General features: G+C 42.0%; 1 protein-coding gene across 3 annotated transcripts; it reads right to left on the reverse strand.

The window, feature by feature from the left end:
• Positions 1–109: 109 nt before the first annotated feature.
• On the reverse strand, positions 110–22332 carry OGT (O-linked N-acetylglucosamine (GlcNAc) transferase). 3 transcript variants are annotated; one of them, XM_040083850.1, is made up of 22 exons: positions 22141–22332; positions 18337–18487; positions 17200–17443; positions 15613–15681; positions 12482–12598; positions 11107–11186; positions 9774–9969; positions 9395–9535; positions 9133–9233; positions 8787–8940; positions 8583–8684; positions 8179–8358; positions 7291–7449; positions 6597–6686; positions 5727–5852; positions 5328–5498; positions 5081–5197; positions 4834–5001; positions 2734–2886; positions 2076–2328; positions 1734–1857; positions 110–1165 (listed from the first exon to the last, which is right to left on the reverse strand). In XM_040083850.1, the coding sequence occupies exons 1-22, from the start codon at positions 22175–22177 to the stop codon at positions 991–993; spliced, it is 3108 nt and encodes a 1035-aa protein (XP_039939784.1). In that variant the 5' UTR covers positions 22178–22332; the 3' UTR covers positions 110–990. The 3 variants fall into 3 exon arrangements, with proteins under 3 accessions (XP_039939784.1, XP_039939783.1, XP_039939786.1); XM_040083849.2 differs by having other exon boundaries at positions 18337–18517; positions 22141–22291; XM_040083852.2 differs by lacking the exons at positions 110–1165; positions 1734–1857; positions 2076–2328 and adding an exon at positions 3040–3161 and having other exon boundaries at positions 2748–2886; positions 18337–18517; positions 22141–22291.
• Positions 22333–23024: the final 692 nt, after the last annotated feature.

Here is a 23024-nt window from a genome sequence, read left to right on the forward strand (position 1 = left end):
GTCCAACCCCGAAATGCCCATTTCTGCCCAAATAACTACACCAAACCCTACACGGAGTAAGGTTTTCTTTCTGACGGCAGCAGAAAACGTGAAACAGCGGTCAAATCAGTCAAACTGGCAAACCAAAGCTTTATTTTTTTTTTTTTTTTTAAAGTCTTTGCTACAGTACCTAGGACTGCACCCCCTATACATAATTAACAATCATTCCTGAAAGATCTGTATTTGGCACCAGTTTGTGTTTACCTCAAACACTTGTGGGGAGGATTATTTTTCAAATCAAATTTGGTTTTTTAAACAGAATAGGAGCTGCCATCATGAAGCCAATTAGCTGAGTTATTGGAGAAGCTTAAAAAACAAAACAAAACAAAACGAACGAAAGTCCTTATCTTAACCAACACATTACAGAGAGCTCCAAAACAGAGGTCAAACATTAAAAGGCTGATATAGGCTCAAGTGGTTTATAAAACCTATAAAAAAAGACTACACCAGCACATACGCCCTTTCAGTCCACGCAGTTTAGAAATTAACACAGGGAGAAACTCGCTAGCTGGAAATCTTGTCATGGGAGAACCACACATATACCAACAGGAGTACCCAAAATCAATTGTTAAAACGCTCCAATTCCCAAACCACATAAAAGGAGAGAGGTTCGTAGGAAGATTAAATCAATCCATGATATCATAAACTGGTTGGGCAGTTCAAATTTCCCCCAGGAACCACTTTGTCACTCACACACACAGGCTCACGTGTACACGGCTCAATCCCATCCAAATTCCTCGTGGAATAAAAGGATCCCAGGCTCTATCGAGTCTTTCCCTATCATGCAAGAAATAAGTCTGGCTGTGCTTTAATCACCATCATGTATTACTTCAGCCACAGAGTACCAGGCAGATTAAGTAGAAATGCACAGTTTTAAGCTCATCATCTCTGCACAGGTGTTGGAGAGGCTCAGTTCCTGGAGAGCTCCTGGTGGGCACAGCCAGTCCCCCCTCATGCAGACTCGCTGGCCTCCACGGGTTTGATCATGTGGTCCGGTTTGTTGCCCGCAGAGTAGTGATCCCACATCTGGAGGTACAGCCGCTCCAGGTCCATCGTGTACTGCTTCGTGTTGAACAAAGGGCTGGATATTCTCTGCTTCCAGACTTTGCCACGGATTTTTTTCAGGCTACAAAAGAGAGGCACAGCAGTCATGAGACGTTCCAAACACTGCATGATGCTGTTTACCTTTGAAACCTGCTGTTTTCAGCTAACCCAGAACTGTCTGTACAACTGTTTCAAAAACACCTGCTCCCCCGCCTCCACCAAATTCCTGTTCTGTCTCCTCTCATTTCTGACACACACCAGCACGACCACTTCAAACCAGAAGAGCTGCAACATCTACTTGCTGCATTACTGTAGTGCAGCAACACTTCACAGCAGGATTTTAATTGGAAGTGACAAACTGCTTAACCTTCAGTTTAGAAAGAACAAAATGTGAACTGGATTGCACTTTTGCACATCAGCAGTTTCTTTGGAATTGTTACTCAACTGGGAGTGCTGTAAAATTACCATAAAAGCAGAAGCTGAATTAACTGCGACACAGGACACCTCTAGAAGAGCACAGCCCAGCTCTCTATTTTATTTTACATATAAAATCACTGCAGGATTAAAACTACTGATGCCTCAGCACTGTGCCCAAACACAGTACTCTACATTCTTGATGTTCCCACATTACAGAGTCCAAGTTTGCTTACTATTCCAGGTCAGTTCCCAGTTTCACAGCAATATCCTCATACTCCTGTCTGCTTTTTGCAATGAGCTCAAGACAACCCAGGCAAGTGAGCTGTGAGGCAGCAACTCGTGAGGCAAGAGTCTCCCCTGAAGAAAAGAAAATAAAATAAAAGGCAAATCAAAACCAACAAAAACAACCAGGAAGGAGTTTATCAAGTAATTTATCACACATTACGAGTTACTTTCCTTCTGCCTCTACAAAAGGCCAAGTTTGATGCGTTTGCTGTTACTACAAAATTACTAATTACTACAAAATTACTAATATTGCAACCCCTGCATTCAGTGTAGGTTCCCTGCTGCATTACCTGGCATAGTGACCATTGGAGTCCCAGCCCAGAGCACATCCATGCCAGTCGTGTGCCCATTGCAAAGGGGAGTGTCCAGACAAACATCAGCCAACTGCCCTCTCCTCACGTGCTCTTCTTTGGGGGCAACAGGTGAAAAGATGATTCTGTTTTGGGCAAGACCCAAGTTTTGCGCATACTGCTGGATATTGGGCTCTCCTACAGCTGGGAAACGTAGCAGCCACAGCACGCTGTTGGGAACTCTTTTTAGGATCTGTAAGAAAAGTAAGAAGAAAAGATAGGAAAAGTTCTGAGAGGAACATTTACTCTTCTGAACAAGAAATTGCCATGTACTAAAATGAAGTGCAAGGCATCATCATTCAGTACAGAGACTAAGGAAATACAAAATTATTTCACAACAGAGAACCAGCATACTTAAGCTGTCTCAAACATGATTTTTCACCGGACAGATACACGGATATCATTTGAAATACATCTAAAACCCTCTATATTCTGCTAACACTAAGCCCTGCAACACGAGCACTGTAAGGATTTAAATGGCTCAAGGTCAATGTTTTCCAGAGAGAAGCTAAAACTTAACTTGCAGGAAGTTTCCCCTAACCTGAACAGCTTTGCCAGAAGTCTGACCTTAGATTTCCTGCTGGACACAGATACTCACATTAGCCCACATCTGCAAGGTGGAAGGATCAATCTTATAGAGCTGATTGAAGTTACAGTACACAACAGCATCCTCTGGTAAGCCGTACTGGGAACGGGTAGTAACAATTATAGTCCGTGGAACTTCTTCACCAGTTGCTGCCTTGTTGTTTATCTAAAAGGGAAAAGAAAAAAGCTATTGAAACACTGAAACTGCAGGAAACAAGACTATGCCCTGTGGAATTGTCCTGACACACATTTGTTAGCATAACGAATTACTGTAAGCATATCTTTGGTTTTATGATACAAAACAAAATCGGCTACTTACCCAAGGCAAGAATTTAACTGGTATGTGTACACGCTTGTGGATGCCACAATGTTGCAACCACCAAGGCAAAAAACACTGGGCATTTTCATGCCCTTCCTAATTCTCCCCGAAATTCCAAGTAACTGGAATAATTGGAAAGAAGAATCATATAAAGAGGCATTACACATGGAATCCTATCCTCCTTAAGGTCATGTAATTTCCTTGAGACCAAAAATCAAATTAAAACTGAAAGACAGAATAAAGAGGTATTTAGAAAGCAAAGGCGGGGGTTGTTTTGTTTGGATTTTTGTGGTTTATTTTGGGGGTGGATTTTTTTGTGCGTTTTTTCTTCTTTTCTTTTTTTAAAAGATAGAACACAGTTAAGCACAGAACAGATAATCAACAGATGCAGACTCATATTTAACTGATAAGACTGTAAGGAAGCAGTTGATAAAGGAAAATAATGAAAATGCTAAAAATTAGAAGAGTTAATGACAAACTTTTAAAAAAATTGATCTTATAGCCTTTCACAAAGAATACGAATATGCTAATAAAAAGCAGCAGAGGATGAAGTCGGAATAATCAAGTTACCATGCAAGAGTCTTGAGGATTAGTAAAATGGAAGTAGGATTTTTAATAATGACATGCAATGATGGGATCAAAACCACATAGAGAGAGCAACACAGCTACTTAGAGCCTTCCTCCTTACATATACGTATTTTTACATACGTATGTATTTAAAATTCAGACAGTGGCACTGCAGACAGCCACTGATGACACAACTTGATGTGAATGACAATGACTCACTGTCACTGGCTCTTAGATGCACAACAGCTCAGCAGAAATTTGTAAATATGCTACTTTTTCAGGTCACTGAGACCTCAAAAAACACAATGCTCAGTTCTTGTTCTTGTTGACCTATGCCCTATGCTCTCAGCAAAAAGAAGTGCTATATTAGTGTAACTGAAAGACAGAAATTCTGTTTTAGAAGTGCACAGACAGAGCTTAGAGTGTTTCATCTCAGTGGTGAAGTGTTAAGACAAGAATTGTCCATGATAACTTCACAAAAAATTGCTAATAGCCTTACTGATCAAACTATTACCAACTCAAAGGAAAGTCTTAGTTGTGAAGAAGAACTCAAAAATAAGGCAAGGTATGAGATAATGAACAGAGCAGTGGTAACTAAAGGTATCAAAATGATGTAAAAGAGGCTCCCAAGGGACTGTAAATTGAATAAAATTCCCAAGATAATGAGTGATGCCAATGTCAGAATATGGCTTTTCTAAAAGGGAAAATCTGTTCTGCAGTGGAAGAAGAGTTAAACACCACCAGTAGCTGTCACTAAAATCCCATGAACTGTTAAGCACTGAGAGGTGGTAATATAGTGCACAATTCTGAAAGATGGAGATGAGTAAAGGTTGTTGAAATACAGTGGAATAACTCTGCCTCTATTCTATTACACTTTTTTTCTAACCAAAACCCAAAACTGACACTGAGTAACAAGTCACAAATCTCAGCAGGCTGCAGGCAATAAGGAAATCTTGCCTTCAAATTCAGTACAAGCAAGTGTCTTCTTTATGCAACAAGAATTAATTTCTTTGGACTTTAGATACCTCTAGATACAATTCCTCTATCTTTGGGGGGGAAGATCATCTTCCAGTACATCTGTGGCTTATAATGAGCTTCCTTCAGTATGACAACTAAACGAAGCAACATGACAGAAAACACATTTGCTTGGAGGTTTCTCTTTGTTGTTATGTTAAAACATACAACTATAGCATAAACACCAAGAGAACAGTGTCCTGAAGTGCTCACCTGAGTAGTTGCTAGTCCATTACTGATGTTGAAGCCATTGATAGTAATCTGGATTTGCCCACGATTTATCATCTCAATGACAGCCTCTGCTATGGTGTTCATGGGGATCACTGGCATGCTGAGGGCAGCATTGCCATCGGTGTTGTCACAACTGTCAGGACACTTCATCTGAGACAAATCACACAGCGATCAGAGGGAGTGCTACCTTCAGCCCCCAGGACTGTACACAGACACGAGCAGCTCTCACCTTAACAGTCTTGACATCAGGAAGGCTGTCAAGGAATGCCTTCAAGTCAATGCCATTCAGAACAATCCTGTTATCATAAATATGACCATTGGACTTGAAATCAATGACTGCTTTTTTCTGTCAAAAAAAAAAAAAAGAAAAATATGTCAAGAAGTTACAAGATCCCTTACCAATATTATACTAAATGACATTTCATAAAGGCACCTTTGGAAAACACATACTTTTCTTGCCCTGTCTTCCAACATACCTTCAGATGGGGGAACATGTTGGCGTGGTCTCCGATAAAGAAAGTGTTTGGCATGTAAGCTAATTTCTCTGAATACTGCTCAGCCACCTCAACTGGTGAAGTTTCTTTGTCTGTGATGATATAATCCATGAACAATGCCCCACTGGTCCCAGGATACCCTAGCCACATTGCCTAAAAAAAAAAAGCAAGCAAGGCTTCATTTCCATGTGCGTTGCAAAAATAAAGGCAGTTGAAAATCAATGAATTTTAAGTCACATTTGCCACATACAGGTTCAAGTTCCTTCTTCTGCTTTACCAACTGAAGATCAACCCCTAACTCCAAAACCAAGACAGTGAACACCTCAAAGATACTCCTTTGACACTGATTCTGGCTTTCTAAGAGTTCTGTAACTTAATTACCTGAATAGGTGCTGGTCTCAGGGCAAACAATTCATTTCGGGCTCCTTTGGTGTAGCCATTCATATTAATGAGAATGTGAATCCCGTCCTGATGGATGCGGTCTGCTGCTTTTCCGTTACATGGTATCTAAGAATAAATAAATAAATACATACATAAATACATGTGTTTTTTGTTTTCAGTCTTCCAGTAATAAATGTGTTTAGTCATCAGTGTAACAATGGATAGATGCCAACTGCATAATTTAATTTAAGTGAGACTTAAATCTTGTTATTCCTGGTTTTACAGAAGCGTAAATTCTCGACAAGCAGTAAAGCTGAGCAGCAGTAAAACAGAAGTTTAAGGCTAGAAACTGAGGTTATACAAACCAGGACACCCTCTCCTCTAAGGCTAATTAGTAATTAAAGCTTACATAGGGCAAGTGACACATTCACAAACTAAGGCAGTACAGAAGATGAAAATGAAGATCAAGAACAAGCCAGTTAACTACTCTGCAGGGTTTTGCCTTGACTTCTGTGTATACTGAAATCCTGGTCAGTTTTCACACTGAACCTAAGGCAGGCCTAAATGTATTTGCAGTTGTGACATCTTGACTTCTCCACAACATTTAATTATGACTTATCTTGAGATCTAACGTGAGAGTTATTAAATATTGATGATGTTACTTTTTAATAACCAGAGGTCACAATATAATCACCACATCCCAGGTAGGGCGTAACACCGATACATTTACAAATTCCAAAATTCTCAAGACTAACATCAGCCTAATCCAAGAAATCATTGCAACTAAGGATCTCAAACTACAGATTTATCTCTTTCTTCATTCAGAAAAATTTAGGTTTGCTAAAAGGTCAATGTGTAAAACAAGCTCACCTGAGATAAGTCAATGAAATGATTTGCTTCAGCCATCACTTTTACACGGAAGTTTGTCCCATCATCAGGACTCAGGGCGTAACAGAATACCTAAAATACGAGGCACCAAAAATTGAGTATCTATGACAGCTTGTCCATAAAATAACTGTGCTATATAGCGATTTTAAATTACATCTAGTTTCACACAAATCATTTTTATTTACATTGCATTTACCAGTTGAGAAAGAAGTAAAAGAAGAGGCACTGGGCCATTTTTTGAACCAGGCCTACTTCTGGTGCCAGTGTATGGCACTGCATCCTGCACAGACACATATCCAATGTTCTCATCAGTGCAAGGCAAAGTAACTTCAACAGACAGATCTGCGTAAGAATTAAACCTCTTAGAATGCCTTCAAGTCACCTCTGACTTTGTAATTAGTGAGAATCATAACTATGAATCAGACTGAATAGACAAGCTAAGCCTCGGGGGAGCTTTTTAACAGTGACTGGTTCTACCAAGTACAAAACTGCAAGTGTATCTGAAAACAGCACTTCATATTGGTAAAGGAGAATGACTTGGGCTGAAGAACTCTTCAAACCCATATTAAAAAAAAAAATTTTTTTGCTCTTTCCTCATTTAATTGCTTGCAAGAGGGAAAAAAAAGTGCCACTTTTAGCCATATTTAAAGCCTAAGCATGCCATTTATATTTTTACCTCAAATTTGTCTGGGTTATGCATGCCTGGAATTGACTGCATGAGGTGTGAGGTTGGATGGTTTCCAAAATCAGAGCTCACATAGCCAATACGAAGTCGACCTTCACTGGCCTTCAAGTCCTTGGGATGCTCATATGGTGGTTTGTGAAGAACATTGATCTGCCAAGAAAACACGCAGGTGTTTACAAACTCAGGAACTAAAATTGAAACAAAGGGACAAAACCTGCTCTAGGAGTTTGCAGAATTAACCTTATCCCACATTCAAGCAAGCAGTCACGAGCATCTGCTGTTCCAAACCCGTGTTCTACGTATTCCACTGGAGCCGAGTGCAGTGCCCACACACTGTGTCACAAGATGTCTCTGCTCTCAGACAAATACAGACACTGCTACTGCATTTCTGCTTTTCTAACAGCTTCAGTGTTCCACCCATGATTATTAAATATGCTGATACCACACCACAATCCTCAGGAAGTTGTCAAACCACAAGGCATTTGTGACCAGAACAGGATTGCTGTGAAGAACCACAGCACTTGTTCTGTTCTTTGCTCTCCATTTTGCCCAGGCATCAGCTCTTAGCCACTACCTCTGACAGGATTACCAGGCTGCTCAGACAAGCCACTTTGACAAAGTGTTATTTTTCATTAGTTAACCAGACCCTGCCACCAGCTGACAGCACATGTTAATTTATAAATGGCAACCTGGACAAGTAGTCTGTCTCAAAACTCACAAGCACTAACAGCCATGAACATTACATCCCATCTCTTCATATGTCAGTGACTCAGAGAGCTTACAAGGGCTAATACTGACAAATCTGAGTATTAGATTTTGAGTAGGAACAGGAAAAGCCCCAAAGAACTTCAATCAACTGGCCTGTATAGAACTTCCTACCTTGTCCAAACAGAGATTTCCGTGTCTCTCAGCAATTGCCTTCCTAAAACTGTGAGAAAGGGGATACAGCATGCTGTGATGTGGGTGTACAGAAGGCAGTCTGTTTTTCTCCAGCTGATCAGCTACAATGCTAACCAGCTTCTTCATTCTTTCATCATAGTCTGTCCAGTCACAGACAATCTATAAAAAAGGAAAAACAAAGATTAGGGCAACAGCTTCCTTTGGCCTCTGTCAGTTATTTCACAGGTTAAGATTAATGTTTCTTCCAAAAATGGAAGTGAGAACTTCTGTAATTACTGTATAATCTTATCTCCTCATTTAAGACTTAAGTCTCATTACATTTAAATTAGTAATCTCCTGTAGAGGAATCCTAAGAATTACAATCAAAGCCTCATCCTCCTCACCTGCAAACAGTGGGCCAAGTTGCAATAGGCATCTGGGAAATCAGGTTTCAGTTTCAGAGCAGTACGGTAGGAGGCAATGGCTTCTGGTATATTCCCTGAATCCTGTGAAGACACAGAAATGAGTCAGCAGGTAAAAATATCCTCAGGGTAGCTACTCACAGTGCCCCACCACACTTCTAAGAGTGAATCATTCGCATGTGCTACCTTGTGAATCGAGGCCAGGTTGCTGTGGGCATCAGCAAAAGCTGGGTTTATCTGAATGGCACGGGTGTAGCACTGCAGAGCTCCCTGAACGTCCTGCATCTCCTTCAAAGTGTTTCCCATATTAGAATAAGCATCTGCAAACGTGGGGCTGATTCTGAAAAATAAAGACAATATGTCACGAACAAGAAAAGCTCCTCCTCCAACGAGAAAACATGCTCATACCCAGACTTCTCCATTTGAAGAGCAGCTATGGAAATTACAACACACAACTAACTCATCTTCTGTACAAATCTAGGCACTTTCCCATCAGGAAAGGCTGGGACTCTTACAGGGAGTATCCATTTACCTAATAGCCTCTTTGTAATGCATCAGAGCTTCCTGTAACTTTCCCTGCTGTTGTAGAACACTTGCTAAGTTTGAATGCGCTGCAGCAAACTCTGGAAACACCTGGAAGAAAAAGAAGTTGACTCTGTCTCAAACATCTCAAGCAGAGCACAGCAAAAATATCTCTGCAGTTATTCCTGCATTTCCTTACTGGTTTTTAGACTTATGTCCCATTACACATTCCCAGCTTGAACCACCCACCTCTCCCTCACACTCAAGTGTACCTCAAGAGCCTTCCGATAAAGACGGACAGCTTCCTCAATATTGCCCTGCTCCCTCTTGATGTTTGCCAGATTGTTGAGAGAATCTGCGTGGGTGGGACAAAGTCGAAGGGCTGTGTTGTAGCATTCTTCTGCCTCTACCACCTTCAAAAGAAAGGGGCACTGTTCATACAGTAACATTTATTGTAAAAGCACTGTTTATGAGAAGTCATTATACAATCACTTCTAGAGGTTCAAGATGGAGATTTCCTGAAGTGTTCCTCCTTTTGAGTGAGGTTAACATCCATCTTAACTTGCCCAACAACTTAACAAACTGGTAATGACTGGTGTCTGTTAAAAAAAGCATTCACTGTCATTTTAAGAAGAAAGAAATGCTCCTTACACTGCCTTTCTCCTTCAAGGCGTTGGCCAAGTTGCAGTAGGCGTCAGGGAAGTGGGGCTGGAGCTCAATTGCCCTCCTGTAGGTGTCTATGGCCAGGTCTATCAGGCCCTGCTCATAGTACACACAGGCAAGGTTGCCGTGCACAACTGCGTGATTTGGGCTCAAACTCAAGGCTCGCAGATAAGCTGCCACAGCTCTGTAACAAAATAATGGGGGAGAAAAAAGAATAGAAGGTAAACAATCCTCCAGAGAGCAGGAATTATTTACCTTGGTACAGTGTAGGGTGCACAACGTTAGGTCTACTGGAAAACAAGCAAAGCTTTCAGCTACTTTTTTTTTTGCCATTTTATAATTAAATTTTATTAAGATAAACAGTATTACATTACACCTTTAGTCTCTCCACTAACCTACTATTATTTACTTAGACTTAAATCACTTTGTTCGAAAGTGAAATCTTTAATTATATGCTCCTATAGCACTGTATAAATGGCTGATGTATTCAAATTCCATTTCTAGGAAAACCATAACAATATACATTAAGTAAATGCTTAAAAGGTGATGTAAAATCTGAAATTGTGGAAAAACATGCCCCTGTTTGGCCCACTAATTCATGGTTAAATCAATTAGACTGTGTGCAGTGCAGATAAATAACCTGCTCCCTGCAAGCTTTTATTAAATTTGGGGCCACAAACCACAGCTATCAGAAATTAAAACCCAATTAACAGATGCAATATGGTACATTGCATATAAACAACACACCCTGGATCTTTTCCCAGAAACAAAAGGTTCATGTATCAGATTAGAGGCCTCAGAACAGGTGAGTTCAAAACAACACAGCAATGCTATTGCAACCCAAGGCAATAACACTAGGCAGATGTCACGAATACAGAATATTCAATCACATGTTTAGCTGAATTCCAGCATTCTGCGTTTGTCTCACACACATGGGAAATTCTAGAAGAGACACACTTGCAAATTATGTTCTGAATCACATAATGAGAACAGAGAATTCAAAAATTCAGAAGGTCTTTCTCATGCATCTTATTTTTACCCTCCCCAGCCGTAATTTCAAATCTATTTTCATCAGAAACTCTCGTTTTCGACAATGCATTAAGTGCAAGAAAGAAACAAGAAAGAATACATTTCAGTGAATTTTTTATTTTTATTTAAATAGACCAGTAGCCTGGTCTGTCTGCACTTCAAAGCCATCTGCTTGCTAAGCTTACAGCTGAAGGCTCTGCTACCTGTTCACAGACACTTCACAGAAGAAACAATAATCTGTATCCTGATACAGCCTGCAAGCCACAGAGAGCAACAGTATTGATCTGCTTACCTGTCAAATATCCTTGCCTCCTTCAGAACATTTCCCAGATTGATATAAGCATCCAAAAAATTTGGGTCAAGTGTTACAGCCTGAAAATATTTTTGAAGTAAAAGTTTTGAGCATTAAACAGAAACATGTTTTCTATGAAACTGAGCTGTTTGCTGTTTCTTAAAAATTTGATAAATATAATCTGTAAGCTTTTAAGACTTTATCATAATCCAGTAAGGAAGGAAAACATACAAACCATTCACAGAGCAAAGTTATTTATCAGTAGAAATTAATGTAGCATGTACTACCTTCAAATTTATTTGTCTGCTTACCTACTGAGTTGCAACTACTGCAGCATAAAGTTTAAAGACTTTATTTTACATTGGGCTGATCATAATTAATGCTCCTGTCTACTGATACTATGTTGTCTTTAGCTTGTTTTTAGAAAGGAAACCCTAAGAAACCTTATTTGTATCCTTTATCCACTGCAAAGTAGGACACAATTTTAAAGCGTTACCAGTGCAGAAAACAAGCTGTTCACAAGAACAAGGAAACAGCAAATATATCATGTGTGCAGGGAAAATTCAGCAGCCATTTAAATAAAACATCTTTGCTCCCTTCAAAACTAATGAAATGCAAAAAACCACTTAAACTGATGAAGTTACAGAAGTTGCAGTACAAAGCTACACATGAGTATTTGACAAGCCCCAATCTTACAGTCTCATGGGAATTATTAATTCCGAATTAAAATACTTCATCTATCACTAACTAGACGCACATCAAAAGAAAAAAATAAGTCTTAAGCAGCTAGACTTTTTTCTGTAAATTTAAAGCCATTAATTTCAGGGAGAAACTGTTGCCACATCTTAAATTCAGCTTTAGGGCACTCTAGAAACTTTAGAGATGAGGACAAAATTAATTACAATGCCAATTAGACACCAATTGGAAGGTATCAGACAACTACTTGATGACACTAATCTAGAGAAGTCTGAACAGTAGTGAAGAATAACCCTGGAGAAGAGGAATTAATGTGTCACTTCAAACTGTTCTCAGCACCAAGCACCAAGCTGATTCTTTCCCTCACACACAAAGCATGCAAAACGCTATCACCAAATCAGATTTTTAAAAAATTTAGTCTGGGAAAGGGCTGAAGAACAATTCAATTAATTTTCCCATATGTGACGTGTGAAGTCCTAGGGGAGCTGTAAGTGTCTCTCTCTAGTAGCATACAGGGAGTTTGAAACATCAGCAAGTTTAAAAAAAAACTATTAACAGGAGCCGTTAACTAACAGGATCATGCAAAATTCTCCATTATCAAAATATTTATCACCTGCAAGCACACAAACTGCATGTACATTCAAATCTAGCACTGAAGCTGACCCCCTTAGGTAGTTACCTTTTCAAAGTGATGAATTGCAAGCCAAATTTCTCCTTGGGCATTGAAAACACAGCCAAGATTACTCCAAGCCACTGCAAAGTTTGGTTGAGTCTCAATTGCTTTTAAGTAACAGGCCTTGGAATAGTTAAAGAAGAGAGATACAAGGGAAGGGGAATATTTGTAAAAAGAAAAAAATGAGAAAAAATAATTGTTAGTATGCGTTCTCTAACCAGCCAAAAGTGACCCTGCAGTATAGGCTAGCTTGCGCCAAAACTAATGCGCTGCAAACTGTTGTTGATCCTGCGCCAGCGCAAACCAAAACCCAGGTGCAAGCCCACCATTTTTCAGTTATGCTGGTAACAGATTAACGCTCCTTCAGACACCAGATCGCCACAGAAATCACCTTCGAAATAATTCAAGTAGTTGGCCAGAAATATCTGCCGCCCTCAAGCGCGTTAAAAAAAATCAAAAAATAACTTCACTCTGAAACAAAATTTTCAAATATTCTACGTCAGATAGGAGTTACTTAAAAAAAAAAAAAAGAAAAAAAGAAAAAAACCAAAACTACTGAAAAAGATAAAGCCACTCCTCAGTTTTAAGTGTGCTTATCAAATGAGACGACACACCCCATCCGTATCTTGTTTCCCGCTCTCTTCAAATACAATTCAACCTCTCCTGCAGCCTGAAAACCTCAAATGACAGGATTGCATGAAGGTTTAGGTCCCTGTAATGCAAGCGCAAGAAATCGCTGCGCATCCTACCCAGCACGGCGCCACGCTATCGCTGCGAACTGCTTGGCTCTAGTGATTGCCCCAAGGTGCAGTGAACAGCCAACCAGAATCATTAATCTACCAGACAGGCCCACACAAAACTGGCACGTTAAATTTGATGTCTGGAGTCGGTAAAATGCGTTCCAACCCAATTCTTATCCAAAAGGCTTCAGCCTGGAGCTCGGGCAGTCGCCCGATCAGAGATTAATCATCGAGTCAACCGTTCACGGGGGCTTTAATCGCACGCAATGCGCGTTACCGCTGCGCAGCCTTTGCGCTACTGCAGGATCACAGCGCATCATCAGAAGAGCAGAACGCTGCAATCCAAACAAAGAAGAAAAAAGGAAAAAAATGAACAACCGGAAGAGTTAGAAGCTTTTACTATTAACTAATCTCCAATTATTTCTTTAAAAAAATATTTTAATTTACTTTTACTTTATTTCTTTGAAAGAATTTGTGGCTAATAGTATAAAATATTCTTACATTACTTGCTTGTAATTAAATATTTTAAGCTGTTTCTGAAGCCACAAGACAGAAGATTCAGGCATGGAGGCAAATGGTTTTGCTGTGGCAGTTACAAACCCGTTACCATATTTCTCATCATGTGACTTTTCGGTGCGTTCCTTGCTGGAAGAGGAGGAGGAGGTGTGTGTCTGCCCTAGATCCGGGCCTCGAGCTCCCTTCAGCGAGGCACCTTACGCATGGAATAGGAGGTTTCACCCACCTGAAACCTTCTAAATACAATATCAGTGGTGAAAAACCAAAAACAAGAGAGAAAATAAAACAAGATCATTAGTAAGAGTTCAACAAAGCAATTGCATTTTTTTGGATATGTCTTAACACATGGGAATGAGGATAATCTGTCTGTAACAAGGGAGACATGCAGAAGGGAGAGGGTTAATCGGGCAATTGCATACAGCAGGGACTTTTTTTTTTTTTTTTTGGAAGAAAGGCTCTGAAACATCTACAAAGAAATTAAATTTTAGTTCAAACTGTAAGGAATCTGCTGGCTTGATCTTTCAAATGGACTGATAACCAAAGAAACACATTGCAATTTACTCGAGATGTTTTTCCTCGTTTATTAAGTTCTCACAAAACGGAATAACACTTTCAAACTAGGTGTCTCCAGAGCTCTGAAACAAAGAAGTCAGCAACCTAAGGCAGGCGCAGTGTCTTGGCCTATACCAGTCACACTAAAGCTGCAGTGAAGTGCAATTCATGTTAGCTGTCCGCTTGGTGGGCTGAGAACCAAGTGTCTCAAAGACCGTTCAACTCTTAACGCTGCTACGCCATGTTTTCAACCTGGATCCGACCAAATCAATCAGGCTGCCCTAGGGTGGTACACGCATCCAGGTCGTTACGAGAAACAAAGCAATATCGAATTTGGAGCCTGCAGTCCCCGTTACCCCACAAAGATCCCCACCCTCCCCAAATGGTGCTGCAGCCAAACAGACAGCTACGCTCTTCATACACTCCACTTCTGAGCATGCGCGTGGGGCTTGGAGCGACAGCCGTGGAGCCCAGAGTGGTTCTGACTTCTCCACACTCCTCACCCCTGCAGCGCGGACGCGTAAGGTGGCTTGTAACAAGACAATTTCTTTCTGCAATCCAAATTTTAAGGTGCCAAGAAATTTTAAACTCATCTTGGTGTTCGAATTCTCAGTTTCGGAAACGCACGACTGCTAGAAGCCACCTTTCCACTACAGCAAGTTTTCTTTTGATCAGTTCATTTACCAAACAAACCAGCTTTGTCCTTCCGATTTCTTTATTTTGGGGGAGGGGAGAGGGAAGACATGAAGAAAAGATATTGGGGGATGGGGGTGGGGGGGTGGTGTGTGTCGCATACTGCAGCTATTATTTACTAGCCTTTCTTCCACTATCAAGGGAAGGGAAAAGTTAAAAGAATAAAAAGTCTTTAAAAGCCAATATTACAAGGTAACATTCGGATAAGTTTCTTCTCCACTTACAAGCCACAAAGGACTTTAGAAGAGCGGCCTTTTCAATAGCACCTGCATCGTACAGGGATCTCGAGCTAACCACAGGCTCTCTGCTTGGCACCAGCAGGCAAGCCTCAGATCTGAAGGACTGTTACTTATTTCCAGATGAAAGCATGATGGAGCCCCTGCCCAATACTTCAGAATGGTATCAGATAGTCTAGTTCAGCAGCAAGGCTTGGTAACTTTCCATTTCTTGACTTAAACCAGCTTTTTAAACATGGACATGCCATATCTTGCCCTGCAACTACTCTGGGGTGTTTCAGTGCCTTCAGTTTTCAGGAGTTTCTCGGACTGTCTGTAGATCAACGCAGATTTGAAGACTTGGTGCAAAGTTCAAGTTTTCAAAACACTGATGTTTACATGTATTCTACCCAACACCTACCTTGGCTTCTTCCAAGCGACCCAGGGCTTTGAGCAGGTTCCCCAGGTCACTACGAACACAGTACAAGTCCTGAAAAATCAACATCACACCATCAGCTTCAGGACTTCAGATTCCCCACAGGTCTTCACAGAGAAATTGCGAGGAACAAACCAGTCCTCTAAAGCTTAGTTTGGATTCTTAACAGATACATCACAAATGTAAATTATTTTTCTTGACCTGAGATTACAAACAGATAATCTGAGCAAATTTAGCACTGTAAGAGTACAACTGTAAAGAATTAAAAAGAAGCAGTACTTCATACAATTCCTATTATACAGAAATAAATAATTAAAAACAAATGCTCCTCCAGCAGCTAAGTCCTTTTGCCACATGTAAACATTTCAAGCCCCATTTATTTTTTTTTTCCCAAACCACAACTCCAAACTTGTACTCTTAAGATACACCATTGCTATTATGGCTTTTAAATAGATATATAAAGTGATTTTGTTGCCTGTATCCCTAAAGAGGTTTTTCGCCCTGTTTTGCCCACTAATCCATCCATTTCCATTGTTCTTTCATTTGTTTGAAATGAATGCACAGTCTGCAACGGCATTATCCAGCAGTAAAGACCACAGAGAATGTAGACATTTTGTCAACACCAATGAAAGGATTTACTAGCCTAAACAAAACTCAACTCCTGCAAAAAAACCCACCCTCTCACATTATTCTAACCAATGCATCCACTAGTCACACCACTTGGCATATTAAGTTAGACAAATTCACGCTGGCTTAAGAACACAGAGAAATAAGGTTCTGGGCTCTTGTTGGACTGGGTTTGCTTTTCCTACAGAAAAAGTATTTATGCACAGGGGACCAATGCTGCACTTGCAGTACTTTTTATCAAAATGTCTGACCAAAGAGCAAGCAAATATCTTTATCACACTGAGCAATACTATATAAATTTAATGAGTATGATGCAAAATAAACAGAGGACAGCAGTCTGTTCACTAAAAATGTCAATCTGAAACAGCTACAGCCAAAAATCCAAGCACCACATCAATCAGTGTTATAGGAGCCACTTACAGACAGTCAGTTGCAGCCTATAAAACCTAAACTGATGCTCCTGTAAACCAGCCCACAATGGAAATCTAACCCGGTCTACAGCAGAAATCTTACCAAGGCAATGGTCATCACCATGAAATTCTGACTTCATGATAAAGTAATACCTGGTGATTTTCCAAGATCTCACATTCATGTCTAAGCATCAATTCTACCACTGTAGTACTACCTTAAAGCACACAAAGCTAAATATGGGGCCATTCACTGAAGCTTCTGCCTTCAGAAAAGACAAACCATACCTTGCTTTTCTTTTATGAAGTAAGCACGTTACATATACAGAAAAGCAAACAACCACCAGCCCTTACTGCAATATATAACTTTCTGTGACAGAAGCCTCTCAAAGATCCTTAAAAATAGTATTAAGAGCTTTGTTAAGTTTATGCTATACAGGTTGGGAGGCTTATCTATTGTTCATTCTTTGAAAGCTGCTACTTTTGTTCCTAAGGCAGTAATGAAGAATGGACTTTTATAAAATAAAGCATTTCTTACAGGATTGTACTGAAGGGCAGACACATATGCCTGTACTGCTCCCTCCATATCACCTGCAGCTACGAGTGCAGCAGCCAAATTAATATATCCATCAATGAAATCTGGTTTGAGGCGCAGTGCATGTCTGTAATGCTCGATTGCTTCCTGCAGCTGTCCACGCTCCTTGTACACATTGCCGAGATTTGAATAGGCTTCGGCCAACAGTGGATTCTGTTTGATTGCCAAAGTGCTGAAGTGAGCAGACCTGGAGAAAACAGACAAGTTAGCAAATAAGAAACCACAACCCAAAAACAAACAAAAGAATCCCAAACAAACCCACCTTGGACATTCAGCGTTTGTTTGTTTATCTGGTTACTCAAGTGAACATTCATGCTTAGGTGAGCCAAACATACAGCCGACAAACCGGGACTTACAGAGCTGTCCTGTATCTTTATGCACCCACTTTAAACTCTGATCACCCTGGTTCCCATTTTAGGTTGTACTGAACAAAGACAGCTCTCATTTACAGTCAGAAGGGTTCAAGTTGCCTCACCAAACCTGAGCTCAATACACTTAGAAAAAACACTACAGGAATACCTCTTCCAAGATCTGTATGCTTTAAGCAATGTTCCACTTGATATTCTTTTCAAGAAGCAGGACATGACTTACATGTAAAATTCTGTTTTATCCTCACTCATTTTCCCATATCTGAACTACTACAACTTCAATCAGAAGACTATATAAAACAAATTTAAGTCTAAAGTTCCTACTTCCTTCATCAGCAAACACGAATTTACAGCTAGAACAAGTGAAGCGCAAAGTGCTAGAGGCACAGAAAGCAACATCAAGAACAGGCAAGCAGAAAGAACATAGAAACAACTTTCAGATCACTAAAAACTCCTTTAAATAAACATGTTGTTGGGCAGGAAACAGTCTTACAACTTGAAGAAAAAACCCCCCAAACCACAAACCCTTAGACTGCAGGTTGAACGAACATTACACATATAAATCCTGCCAGTACACACCAACATGGCTGACGTTCCAACATTAATAGGTACAATACTAAAATAACACTACAACAATGGCAAGGCCTCCTGTCGGCTGTAAAGCTGACGAGTCCAATTTGCATTTCTCTTACCCCAGAGGGAAGAAGCCTACCTGTCCAGTCGGCGACACTGGAAGTGAATGGACGACAGTAACAAAAGCACACCAGTGTTATCAGGCTCCTGCCTCCAGAGCTGCATGCAGTGTCTCTCTGCTGCTTCAAAGTCTCCTGCCTGATACTCACGATGAGCCAACTCCGCTAACCCTTGGAAGGAAAGCATACGTTTCGTTGGTTCTGGAGAATCACCAAAACATTTAAAGGGGGAAAACAAAAAGTTAGATGATGGGAAGAAAACAAAACCAGAACAAAACAATGAAAAAAAAAAATGTACACGACTAATGGATGAAAATGTTTGAAATTATATGAAGCACTACAGCAGGTGACAGTTGGGAATATAAGATTTATCTGTACCAGTCCTTGACTCCATCAGCTAACATTAGCAAAAATGCAGACTGTAACGACTGTGAATATTTGTAAATCAATCATTTCCCATTATTGTGAAAGAGACTCCTGTCATGATATGATATTTTGGTTCCTAACAGTGGAAGTGCTGCTAACAGAACAATGACTCTCCTCACTCTCCCCCACAACTGCAAATCCTATGCTTGCTATGTTAAAAAAAAAAAGTTCTAACAATTTAATAGGGAAATGAAGGACAGAAGACAAAGACTTTAATAAAGGACTTGAACATAACAAAGTTCCTCTGTGCAAGCAGTGAAAGCTCTTAAAAAAATAAAAAGGGGGCAAAAAAAAGCACAATGGGTAACATTCCTTGAAACCCGCATACTCCTACATTTTCTCTGAGGAGTCAAAATCCCTTCACAGAAAAAAAAAAAAGGAAAAAAGGTCTTGGAACAACAATATCTGATGAGAGACAAACACACACTTCCATGATTATGCAACCGGCCTACAGGAGGAACCATTAAACACACAGGGTACAGGAAAGGAGTTACTGCTCCTGGAGGCTCAGCTGAAACAGGAGTGACAAAAGAGTTTTAGTATTTAAAAGCCAGCTGAAATACTTAAATGAAACACCACCTGTTTTAAACAAAACAACCGGAAGTGAGAAAAGCAAGCAAAATTTCTTACGAAGCAATAAGAAAAGTGCAGCTTGGAAAAAACCCACAACCATTCATCCTAGAAAGAAGTGCTGGCCTTCCAATTCTACCTTTATACCAACAACTCTTACTATTAAAAGGTCTGATTACCACAAGTGTCTCATTTTTCCTCCTGCACTCTGCAGCCCCTTAATTCCATTCATTAAACACTTCCTACCTCATCCTACAGTTTTAAAATCTGGAATCTAAATTAAACAGGTAAACCTTGCCTAATGCAAGAAAGCACCTCAGTAGCTGAACCTACATTTTTGTAGTGAGGCAGTATAAAAAGTCCAGAGACTCTCATGCTTTGTGAGAACTTTAAAGACAGCCCAAATAATCATGAAGAGATTAGGCACAGATTTACTACCTAGTGTTTATTTTACAAAATTGGGATTGATGCAATTTATTTAAATTACTTTCAAATTTGGGGGTTTAGCACCAGTAGGTTTTAATATAAGACTTTAATGTAAGACTGCAAGTCCTCTATGATATAGTAGTTTTTCCAGATAGTATACTGTGTCTCTCAGTGCTACAAACTGTTCCACAGTGAATTTGAACTACCACTGTCACTCATTTTCAGGTAACTGACAAATGAGTAACCAACCACCTTCATCCAGATTAGATTCCTGCTTTTCAAACCCTGACTGAGGGCAAAGTGGACTTCAGGATCTGGTTAAACCTGCAGGCAAAGACAAAAAGGTACAACCTTTATTCAACAGGAGAACGTTGAACTGTGGCTGAAAGCCACACCACTTATAAATGGTGCTGACAGTAATACTGGAGCACCAGCAGGCTGCTCCTCACTCGGCCCCTGTGCTGTTAACAGGTTCTGCCCTTCTGGCAGTCAGCATATTTTCAAGTTCCGCTGATGCTACAGAGAAACCAGACAGAGGAAGAGCGGGTCTCATGAACTCAATTTCCTCTTCAAACACATTTCAATCGTTCTAGTAAATTTCAAAGTGAATAAACCCAAGAAGCACCCCAAAACAAAACAACCCAAAAGCTTACACTTCAAGGCTTAAGACTGCAGGGAAAGAAGCTTTCAATCACAATCTAAATGCTACATTTTGCCTACTTAAAGCAAGAAGTCACACTGAAGTTGCAACTTCCAGGGCAAGAATGCAGGCAGTGCCCATTTAACACCTGGGAACGAGAACTAGTAACAAAAGCAACAAAAGAAGAAACACCGATATTTTCTTTCATTTATCAAATGTCTCTGTTTACAAAACAACCCACCCTTTGTCTCAGAGATAAGGCAAACTCAGTGTAAAATTGCCAGTCATCTACCTCCAAGCATTTATTTTATAAACTATTCTGAAGAAGCTCAGTGAAAATCACGAAGTGGACAGCCACATCAGAATGAGTGAAACTTTTAATACAAAGTTGTCTGGAAGTTGTGCAGTGCAAAATATCCGTAAGACAGCCTATGAATGGATACTCGATCAATTTGTGAAGAAAATAATTGCAGTGAGGAATCACAGCCGGGAAAATCCCTTACCAAGTCTTGCATGAACTAATTTCCGTACCTAGGCTAACTTGTGCTGCATGCTTCGACTACGACCTTGGAAAAGTCTAGTACAGTACCGTGACAATGACCTTCCCTGAGGCTTTTAGACAATACAAGTAAAACAAAAAGCCGCACAGAACCATCAGAAAGGCGCCCAAGGTCAGCTCCCCCCACAAATATCATCCTAAACACTTGCAATACACTAATGCTCAACCTTGCAGACACAAGCTAGTTCCAGACAGCAGTTGTTACCTCCAGCTGGGAGGTGCTGGATAGCACAGGGATCTCTCCCAGCGTGCACGTGGCTCTCTTTACCCCAGGGATGCAGGCTACAAGAGGATGCTGCAGCCTCGCTGACCACACACACAGTTCTAGCTGAGAAGGTACGAAATACCGTACTGCAGCACTTCCCTGTATCAATACCGTTCCTCTTTAGACCCCTATCTCCGCACTGCTACCCCATCTCTTTCTCCAAAAATCCTCCTTTTCCTTCTACTTTTCCCAGGCATCATTTCAGCTCTTCCTGCCCCAGGTTACAGAAACTCCCAAAATCTAGGGGATAAAGCTGTGTTGTCCTTTCATCCTTTCAGTAAGCGTAACACTTCTTTCCCTTGCTCTACAGAGAGAATCAGATTTCTCCCTCCATTCCTCAAGTTCTGGATCTGCGAACTAAATTTAGGGCAGGATCTTTCCTTTATACAACACGCTATGTTACCGTTCAGAAAAGCGCTTTAGCGCTCGGCTATGCCACAGAATTATTGAACGGTTTGGGTCGGAAGGGACCTTAAATATCTCGTTCCAATTCCACCGCCATGGGTAGGGATACCTTCCATTCGAGCAGGCTCCTGGAAAAAAACAAGTCCTTGCCTAAGTGCAGCGAGCGATTCCGGGCAAACCAACACACATTTTGGGTCAGGCTTTTACCCTACTTCGCCCTCTAACGCAGTCACCTGATAGTCTGATAAATATAGCAGCGAGCCCGCCGCACTCACACCTCCCCGCGCCTCCCCGGCAGCGGCCCGGGAGCTGCCCACGGGCAGCGCCCACCGGAGCGAACCCAGGACGGCGCTGGGGCCCGGGGCGCACAGATCCCCACAAAGGCGGCGGGGGCACCCCCAGCCCTGCCGCGTCTGGAAACTTCCTCGAGGCGCTGGCCCGGCGAGCGGGGAGCGGCCCCGGGGGCGAGGGCACGGCCCGGCCCCCGCTGTCCCCGGCCAGCCCGTCCCCGGGGGCGCCGCAGCGCACGGTACCTGTGCTGTCCGCCACGTTCCCCACGGAGGTCGCCATCGGGACGGGGGTCGGGGAGGCTGTGGCGGCGACGGCAGAAGATGCGCTCGGGCCGGGACGGGCCGAGCTGCCCGCGGTCGCGGCGCGCTGAGGCGGCGCTCCCGAAATGGCGGCGGCGGCGGTACCGAATGGCCGCGGCCGGAACTATCTCCGCGGAAAAGAGTCCGGGCGGCGCCGGGCGGCGCTGCCACACGGCGGGCGGAGGGACCCGCTGGAATCGGCGCGCTCCGACCCCGGGGTTATCCTTCCGCGCGCAGCGCTGCGCCAAAGGCGGCGGGACTGCGCATGCGCCGCCACCTCTCCCGGTACCCCCGCACGTGGCCCCGCGGAACCGGGGCTCACCGGCACGGCGGGGCTGGAACAGCGGGACTGGGGAGCGGAAACAGCGGGACAGGGGAGCTGGAACAGCGGGACAGGGGAGCTGGAACAACGGGACAGGGGAGCTGGAACAGCGGGACAGGAGAGCGGAAACAGCGGAGCTGAAACAACGGGACAGGGGAGCTGGAACAGCGGGACAGGAGAGCTGGAACAACGGGACGGGAGAGCCGAAACAGCGGGACAGGAGAGCCGAAACAGCGGGACAGGAGAGCCGAAACAGCGGAGCTGAAACAACGGGATAGGGGAGCCGGAACAGCGGGACAGGAGAGCTCACTGGGGCTCCAGAGCTCAGTCACCAGAACGCCACAGCTCACCGAGACAGTGCAGCTCAGCCACAGGGACAGCAGAGCTCACCCTGTACCTGCACTCATTCACCGGGTCCCGGCCCTACCCGGGCACAGACACAGCAGCAAAGGCGTCTGTTTCCCCATTCCCCGCTGTATTTCCATGAGATCTGCGAGCCACGCGC

This window comes from Hirundo rustica, chromosome 21 (assembly GCF_015227805.2).
Source record: "Hirundo rustica isolate bHirRus1 chromosome 21, bHirRus1.pri.v3, whole genome shotgun sequence".
Classification (NCBI taxonomy): Eukaryota; Metazoa; Chordata; class Aves; order Passeriformes; family Hirundinidae; genus Hirundo; species Hirundo rustica.

Excerpts from the sequence above, each read along its gene's own strand:
- OGT (XM_040083849.2), bottom strand. The coding sequence starts at position 22,177 with ATGGCGACCTCCGTGGGGAACGTGGCGGACAGCACAG. Across the intron at positions 8,941-9,132 it reads CATTACAAAGAGGCTATTAG|AATCAGCCCCACGTTTGCAG; the intron begins GTAAATGGATAC and ends TTTATTTTTCAG. Across the intron at positions 2,329-2,733 it reads CCTTGCAGATGTGGGCTAAT|ATCCTAAAAAGAGTTCCCAA; the intron begins GTGAGTATCTGT and ends CTTTTCTTACAG.